Below are 9273 nucleotides of genomic sequence, written 5' to 3'. Positions count from 1 at the left end.
ACGGAACCGTGGCAAAAAGAAATAATATTTTATTATTACTTTTTTGGAACCGTGGCAACATAAGTTTTTTTTAAACACAAACAATATATGGCTCGTATTTTTCCCTCCGAATTTGGACCTCTCTAGCCATTTTTTCTGTCCAACCCCTCCAGCACATTTCGGGCCACTTATTTTACAATCTAATGGCTGAAATTAATTTAACAAAAAAGCAAGTTATAATTACATGTATATCCTCTCTCATATATACTTGCCAGATATTGTCTTAGGAAAATTCTGAGGATCTGAATTCTTTTCCCTCCCACTCCAATTTTTCCTGAGAAAAACCCTAACACCCTAACCTCTTCTCACTCTCGCTTCTCAATCGGTCTCTCTCTCTCTCCTGCTCCCTCTCGTTCGCCGTTCGTACCGTTCTCCGTTCACGCTGTTGATCTCTGTCACACACCACTACTAAAAAAGACCTCCATCGGTCTCTTTGTGCTAGGTAGGTCGCGCTCTCTGAACCTTTGGGTTTTAGTGATGAGCTTCGTTGATTTTGGTTGTTGACCCTTGATTCTCGACATTGATTCAGGACCTCGCCCTTGACTGTACTCTCCACTCTCTCGATTCCGAAAATTGAAGTGGAGCTTCAGCTTCAGTGGTTGCAATTTGAACGAAGAAGCTTGAGGAATTGAAGGAAATTTAATATATAAATTTTTATAACAGTAACTGCTAGTAGTCTAGTACTCATTGGTGCACATTCTGAAGTCTGACTGCATAAATAGTTGTTGGGAATTAAGGGCTTAAGCATGTGAGAATTTTCATAACAACTATTGCTAGTATTTATTGCTGCACATTCTGAAATTTGTAGTGAGATTGCATAATTAGGTGTTGGGAATAAAGGGCACAAGCATGTGATGTTTCACTAACATTCCCTAATTTTGAGCACTAGGATTAGCTATTTATTTGGGTCTTTCTTTTGCTGCATGTAGCAATTAGATGGGGTGATGTATTTTCTGGTTTAATATATAAATTTTTCAGGTACAAAGAAACGAAGAAACGAAGTGAGGCGATACAAGTACTTACAAAGGAACAAAGAAACGAAGTAAGGCGATAAAGTAGAAACAAAGAAACGAAGTGAGGCGATACAAGTACTTACGAAGGAGATTGGAATGGTCGCGAAAGTGTGGCAATTAAGAGAATCAGTGATAAGGATAAAGCTCATATTGAAGCAATGAAATATAAGAAATGCGACAAGGGTCTAAATGTCGTCAGTTTACATGGTGAAGTTATTCGTGAAAATCATGTGGAGCTCATTTTAGAAAAAGCCGATTGTTTAGAAAGTCAGCCTTCCACCCTACAGTGCCTGCAAACATCAATATATTTGTTTAGGGAATAAAATGAAGGTAAGGCTTTACATAAGCAGGATATTTTTTTTGGAAATTCAAAACCTTCAACATATGTAACAAACACAGAAGTCAAAAATACAACAAATTGTGATGTAATGGAAACTGAAAAAGTATACACTGAAAATTAGTATACACAACCTAATTATGCCATGGCACTGAAAAAGTATGGAAACTAATTTGGTGAGAAAGAAAACTTCTCCACCCAGCAGGATGAAAAATGATACATCATTTTCAAGAGATGCATAGACATGATGATCCTTCTTAGTGAAATCCATTTTCTGGCCAAGGTCATGGTCATAACCCCAACCTTTTCTTCATTCTAGGCAAAAAAGAAGGAAACAAGACCACAAAACCCTCTGTACTATGTCATACAGATTGTATGCACACAGAGTCCAAATGCAATTATTAAAACAACCAACTAATTCATGAATTACTGGACTAATGAAGAGGTCCTACATCCAGTATTAGAAAATGCACCCTAACTCAGTAGTATGTAAAATGATGATCTAGTCAATTTTTTCTGGTGATGTTATAAAGTAGAAACGAAGAAACGAAGTGAGACGATACAAGTACTTACGAAGGTGATTGGAATGGTCGCGAAAGTGTGGCAATTAAGAGAATCAGTGATAAGGATAAAGCTCATATTGAAGCAATGAAATATAAGAAATGCGACAAGAGTCTAAATGTCGTCAATTTACATGGTGAAGTTATTTGTGAAAATCATGTGAAGCTCATTTTAGAAAAAGCTGATTGCACTATGGGAGAACTCATAAAGTCTTACTTCTGGCCAACACCTCAGTCGCGCGAAAAAGGAGATTTCCTTAAAATGGTCCAAGACAAGAAGCTTTTGTGGGACCATTCTGATTGGAATGGTCGCGAAAGTGTATTATTTTTTGTTCACTGCATTAACAATATCTCTGTTTTCAAAAAAAAAATTGGATAAATAAAATAAACTTATGCAGTACACAAAATAATATGATAAATGATGAGTTATTTATTACTTTATGATTTGTAATAATTGGATAGATGGACGATCACAGTCATGGTCCTCAAAAGCTTCTTGTCTCGGACCATTTTAAGGAAATCTCCTTTTTCGCCCGACTGAGGTGTTGGCCAGAAGTAAGACTTTATGAGTTCACCTAGAGTGCAATCAGCTTTTTCTAAAATGAGCTCCACATGATTTTCACGAATAACCTCACCATGTAAACTGACGACATTTAGACCCTTGTCGCATTTCTTATATTTCATTGCTTCAATATGAGATTTATCCTTATCACTGATTCTCTTAATTGCCACACTTTCGCGACCATTCCAATCTCCTTCGTAAGTACTTGTTTCGCCTCACTTCGTTTCTTCGTTTCTACTTTATAACATCACCATAAAAAATTGACTAGATCATCATTTTACATACTGTTGAGTTAGGATGCATTTTCTGATACTGGATGTAGGACCTCTTCATTAGTCCAGTAATTCATGAATTAGTTGGTTGTTTTAATAATTGCATTTGGACTCTGTGTGCATACAATCTGTATGACAGAGTACAGAGGGTTCTGTGGTCCTGTTTCCTTCTTTTTTGCCTAGAATGAAGAAAGGTTGGGGTTATGACCATGACCTTGGCCAGAAAATGGATTTCACTAAGAAGGATCATCATGTCTATGCATCTCTTGAAAATGATAATTTTTCATCCTGCTGGGTGCAGAAGTTTTCTTTCTCACCAAATTAGTTTCCATACTTTTTCAGTGCCATGGCATAATTAGGTTGTGTATACTAATTTTCAGTGTATACTTTTTCAGTTTCCATTACATCACAATTTGTTGTGTTTTTTACTTCTGTGTTTGTTACATATGTTGAAGGTTTTGAATTTCCAAAAACATTATCTTGCTTATGTAAAGCCTTACCTTCATTTTATTTCCTAAACAAATATATTGATGTTTGCAGGCACTGTAGGGTGGAAAACACCCAAACCTAAACATCATCCCGATCAAGAAAACCTTTTGTTTGGGTTAGGGTTACTTGTCTACTTTTGTGTATCAGAAGGAGGCCACCTATTTGGAGATATCGACAAATTGGCCCTCTGCCAACAGAATATTGACAATAATCGAATGAATCTTGAATCTAGAAAGAGTGGTACATTTCTTTGGGAAGAATCGAGACATCTGATTACTCATCTATTAAAACCAGTAACTAATAACAGTTCATTTATTCTAATTCTTTAAAATATTATTTGTTAGGCAAGATGTTATTTGGGTTTGTTATTTGTTATTTGTTATTTGGGTTTGTTGTGTAGGCTAGATCTCTCCTTTGTTCTCCGCCATCCGTTCTTTTGGAACATCAGGAAGAAGTTAAGTTTTTTCACAGAACTTAATCTCAAGTTGAATTCAACAGCAACTAAGAGTGAACTTAACCAACTAAACCAAAAGAAATATGCTTGGAGAATCGACAACTTATGGAATGCACGCCTGCCTAAGAAACTTGAGGAATTTATCAGCGACGGGGACAAAAGTGGGTACAAAAAGTGGGACGTAAAATATGATGCTTATTTGCTGAAAGATTTGGTTAGGCTCATTCGGAATTCATTTAATCACAGAGAAGAGCTCAAGGACTTAGCTGGTGGAACGTCCCTACATGAGATAGATAAGTACTATGCCTTGTACTTTGACGAATTCTTCATGAATATTCATGGATTTGTTCACCGTTCATGGGAAAACGATGAAGCTCTCAAGGATTTTTTTGAAGCCCAAATGTAACAGAGGCTGCTGAATATATTTTGAATATTTTCCTTGGCATTAAACTTTAATAATGTCATCATGTATTATCTTTTTTACCCTCTGTGGTGAGCTTGGGTGGGTCTTTTATGGAGATCCTTGGTGTTGCTGCTGATTTTTTGATCCTTTTGAGACTTCATGCTTGGGTTCTTTTCGCATGTAGGGGTGCTGCCAAGAGATTGGATTTGATGCCTTGTTCGCGCCCTTGTCATCTGTTGCACTATCGCTGTTTTTGTGTTTTGATGCTTGGGTTGAGCCTGATTTTGCTGCTGCTATTGCTACTGGAAGGATTGCTGCTGCTACTTCAAAACTTTTTGCTACAGCGCTGTTTTCTACTGTTTTTTGCTGGAATGGGGTTGCACTTATTGTATCTGGTTTTTATTTGGTGCAAAACTGGTCAAGATGCTCCTTGGTTGGATCTGCTCTTCCTCCCATGGCAGCTAGATGGCGGTTATTGGTTGATTGTTGATAGGGCTGTTCCACTCCCTAATCCATTGAGGATTTATATTTTGGTGCTGACTTGCTTGAGCAGGGGGAGGGCTTTGTGCTGCAAAAGGCTTGTGCTGATTTTGGAGTTTATTTTCGCCTCTGCCATTGTTCCTGTTTTGCTAGTTTTTTTTTCTCATTAGTGTGATGTTGTTTTACTTTACTTTTCTGCTACTTTTCCTTAGCCTAGCATAGTAGTTTGTAGTTTTTTTTAGGCTTAATTGCACTTTTCATCCCTGTTCTATACCTCTTGTGCAATTTTGATCCCCTTTGTTTAAAGCGAGCAATTTTAGTACACCAAAGATCAGGGTGTGACAATTAGGTCCTTCCGTTAGTCTCCGTTTAATTGCAAACAGAATATTCTTATTTAGATTCCTTTTTACTAACTAAAATAATAAAAAATAAAACAAATTATTTAAAAAATGAAAGATTATGAGATTATCCCTAAAATTACTCTCATCTTCACCCTATCATCACGTTCAAAAAAAAATTCTTCACCCTATCATCTTCATTATCCATCTTCCATCATCTTAACCCAAAAATTAAGAAAATCAAAACCCACAAAACCCATAAATTTTTAACGCATATAATATTCATCTCCCATTTCATCTCAATCCTCTAACAACCAACAAAATCCAGAAATATTTTAACTCTCTTCATCTTCATTCTCCCCCTTCATCCTCAACCATCCCTCTTCATCCAAAAAAAAAAAATTCAACGCTTTTAACAACACCTCAGCACATTCACAACCAGATTCAAAATCCTTTGCTTCACCCTTTCCTTCTCCTCCTCATCTCCAATCACCCTCAACCACCCCATATTCCAGAAATAACAATCGCACGCGCCAACATGACTCCTTCCTCTGGCCCCAGTCACTCCACACATGCGCTCCACCCTCTGCCCTCGTCCTCTCCTCCTTCCTCCCTCCAACCTCAAAACCCTCCTCCCTCAAAACAACAATGGTTCACAGTGTAGATCTAGTGAGTTTCAAGGTGTAGATCTAGGAAATGTGATGGCAGATCTGGGTTTGTTAAATCTGAATCGATGAGGTGATGGGTTTTTTTGAAGGAGAAGAAGAATACGAGCCATCCACAACCACCGCACGACGAGCTCTTCCGCGCCGGCCACCGCTTCTTTCTTTGACGGGGACGATGAAGCTCCAAAGAGAGACACATAGACAATGCGAGGAACATAAACATGTGTGAGGGAAGGAAAATAAAACGAAGAGACAAAGGTCAGGAACATAATCATTAAACAATACGGGAGATTCAGAGAGCTTAGAGAGAGGGACAAGTTGTTGCTTAGGTGAGAAGGAGATTTAGGTGAGAGAGGGAAGAAGATGAAGAAAATGGAGAAGATGAAGATTCAGAGATTTTTTTTCTCTGAAGATTCAGAGATTAAGTGAGATTAGATATTTTTTAATTTTAGGGTTATATTTATCTAGTTTAATTAAGTGTTTATATCCTATTTAATTAACCTTAAATGAAATGATTATGAAATAAGCTAAGCAAATATTGATAAAAAAAAATCTATTTAATGAAGTGGCAGCCTAGTGGCAAATTTAGTCTGATCCACATCACTCATGAGCTCCACATAGACTAACTCTGTTAGCAATTTGACGGAAGGACTCAATTGTCACATTCTGATATTTGGTGTACCAAAATTGCTCGTTTTAAATAAAGGGGATCAAAATTGCACAAGAGGTATAGATCAGGGATGAAAAGTGCAATTAAGCCTTTTTTTTATGTTGTTATGCCTATGGTGGACCTAAACTTTCCCCTATTATGAGAGGGTTGTTCTCATAAATTTATCCCATTATCTATATATATTTTCTTTTTCAAAAAAAAATGTCATCATGTATTGCCTTTTGATTGGAGGTTTATAATTCTACACTCTTACGTAATTAACCAAGAGTAGTTTAATTTGTACCTGAATAGTGGTTTGTGAAATTTAATCTTTTAAATTTCACATTTTTAAATCAAATATAATTAGCTACGGTTGTCAATCTAATATATATTTTTGTAATATTGTTGCTTTGCCACAAGTAAATTTGATCATTTAAGCTACTTTAAATATGTTTAGTAATAGCTATAGGATCAGCTCGATTAGATTTCTAGGAAATGATGGTGGTGCTACACTTTTAAACGGGTGAATGGTCACTTTCGTCACTAAAGTTACAGGCGTAGGGCAAATTAGTCCCTATTCTATAGAAATAGCGCTCGTAGTCCCTGAAGTTGTAAAACGTCGGTCACGTTGGTCCCTGTCTCTGCTTCCGTTAGTGAACGTTAACGCAGACGATGATTTGGCACGTTAAGTGTTCTAATGGACTTGCCATTGCCACGTGGATTTAAATATTGGAGAAAAGTTTAAAACTTCAATTTAGTCCCTGGTTAAAAATCCCCAAATCAGAAAAGCATCAATCTTTCCATCATCTTCATCCTTCTCATCATCTTACCCAGGAAAAATAATTGAACAAGATAAAAATCCTCCTTCTTCATCATCTCATCACTTGTAAGTTTTTTAAAAAGAGAAGAGAAAGAATGATGTGATCATACCAAAACAACCTACAAATTCTTACCTTATTCTTCTAGCCATCTGCTCTCTTCTCTGTTTCTCTTCTAAACCAAACAAAGTGTTATTGTTTATTCACAAAATTATCTAGAGATCAATTTCGCACTAGATAGAATTATCCTGGGACACCATTTAGTTTAGTGTTTTTCTTATAAATTGACGTTCCCAAAACAAACTTCTTTAACTTAATATTTTCAAGCCTTATTAATTAATCTGATCAATATCGTTCAAGAATGATTTTGAGAGAAAGACACATAACTGAGGGTTTCAGAGCAGAAGGAAATGCTTGAAATTTGCAGTAAAACTTGCAGAGATATGGTGTGGATCGAAATCTTCTATCCCCCTTTGGTTGTCCACTTACCTATCATTTTAATAGAATTGTGTCATCTCAATTTAAAAATTGTATGAGCATGATAGTTATAACAAAAGATTTCAGTTGAACTTGCACACTTCCTAAATCCTACTTCCAATCACTAGGTCAGGCGTAACAACTCAAGTGCTTCACCAGTGCGTATTTTCTTTGAGGATCTGAGCATCCTATATTCTTCAAAATTGAAAGGCTGATACAGACGTGGGTGATCATGGTCTACCACCTCTGCTGGGGCCTCAACATTTCCATTTCTTGGTGCTAACATGAATGTAGCAATTGAAAAACGTGTAGTGGCTTCTTTGCATTGCACATGGTGCTTCACATTGCAAAACCTTCCATTACTCCATGCCTGCATAATTTCATAGTCCAAGGGCATGCATAAAATTTATTATACCATGGCTAGATTTGTACTTTGTGTCCGGTTAAGGTGATTACTTATTAGTTATTACACTTAGATTTTGGAGTAGAGTTAAGTCTAACCAAAATTTGAAGAGTTACATACTTACATGAGCAACATCTCCTAGGTTTGCAAGAAGGGATCCTGGAAATGGAGGAAGAGGCACAAATTTGTCAGAACTGTCCATCACTTCAAGGCCACCGACATTTTCATCATCTTGAAGAATTGTTAGGAACCCAGAATCTGTGTGTAGTTTAATTCCAAATGACCCCATAGCTTTTGGTGTGAAATTATATTTGTTAACTCTATATTGGCATGGCCAATCCCCAAAATCAACACCTTGTATGCCCAGTGATTCAGCCATCTTTTGTCCTATTTTTACCGCCAAATCATGAATTGTTTTGCCATATTCCTCCATTATTTCCCTAGGAACCAAACAAAATCAATTGGTGACACTTGTAAAAAAGCCAACAATTAAAGCTATCCTTTAGTGGTGATAATAGTGAAATAATTCACGATCTATATGCAAAATTATATTATTGTACTTAATCTTGAATTTCATAAAGTCATATCATCAACTTTATTCTAATGAAGTCACGAGGTATGAACTTCTATATTTTTGTAAGTAGGAGAGTAATTACAGAACAAACCTCTGATGGGGCGAGGCATCGAGTTGAGTGCAGAATTCGTGCCGAGCTTGTGAGGAACCCAAGTCATAGAGGGTTAAAGCCTCATGGAGAGGATCGGCAACACGTGGTGGTGTGTAACCACTGCCATAACCGGCACTTACCTTGCGCATCTTGATCTCCATAGGAAGATCAAACAATGTACCAACCACCATCTTCATCTCTGCCATGAGGGTTGCAGGAACAGAGTGGTTAATGATCCTGAAACAACCCCATTTTTCACATGCTTCTCTTAGCTTGTTGCGCTCCACTTGATCTGAAATATTCTCAAGATCAATCACTGGAATACTATCCTTCATCTTTCTATATCTCGTGCTTAATTATTTGTTGATCAATATATACTTTTCAGCTTATGTATATATGTATATTTATAGATAGATATGATATATCCAGGGGACAAAAAGTCAAGTATATATTCACATCCATGCACAAAATCAAGTGACAGATTAGTATAACATGCCTCCCACGAGGGGGGGGTCTTCCTTGATTTAGTAGATAGGTTAGTTTGATTATTTTATCCTCAATCATATTGGTAAATATAGTTATAATATTAGTTTTAAAATGTCTCTGTTGATATCAAATATCTCGCATTACTCATGCTAATTAAAAATTA

The 9273-nt window shown here is 36.7% G+C and overlaps 1 protein-coding gene across 1 annotated transcript; it reads right to left on the bottom strand.

Annotated features, from left to right (window-relative positions):
- Positions 1-7443: 7443 nt before the first annotated feature.
- Positions 7444-8981, bottom strand: LOC130735783 (2-oxoglutarate-dependent dioxygenase DAO-like). Its single transcript, XM_057587680.1, has 3 exons — positions 8625-8981; positions 8084-8399; positions 7444-7926 (listed from the first exon to the last, which is right to left on the bottom strand). Exons 1-3 carry the CDS (start codon positions 8957-8959, stop codon positions 7681-7683), a joined length of 897 nt encoding a protein of 298 aa, XP_057443663.1. The 5' UTR covers positions 8960-8981; the 3' UTR covers positions 7444-7680.
- Between the last annotated feature and the right edge of the window lie 292 nt (positions 8982-9273).

Source organism: Lotus japonicus, chromosome 2, assembly GCF_012489685.1.
Source record: "Lotus japonicus ecotype B-129 chromosome 2, LjGifu_v1.2".
Classification (NCBI taxonomy): domain Eukaryota; kingdom Viridiplantae; phylum Streptophyta; class Magnoliopsida; order Fabales; family Fabaceae; genus Lotus; species Lotus japonicus.
Note: the sequence above shows the minus strand (reverse complement) of the source record. Positions and strands in the feature narration are given on the sequence as shown.

Excerpts from the sequence above, each read along its gene's own strand:
- LOC130735783 (XM_057587680.1), bottom strand. The coding sequence starts at position 8,959 with ATGAAGGATAGTATTCCAGTGATTGATCTTGAGAATATTTCAGATCAA. Across the intron at positions 8,400-8,624 it reads GATGCCTCGCCCCATCAGAG|GGAAATAATGGAGGAATATG; the intron begins GTTTGTTCTGTA and ends TTTGGTTCCTAG. Across the intron at positions 7,927-8,083 it reads ACCTAGGAGATGTTGCTCAT|GCATGGAGTAATGGAAGGTT; the intron begins GTAAGTATGTAA and ends GAAATTATGCAG.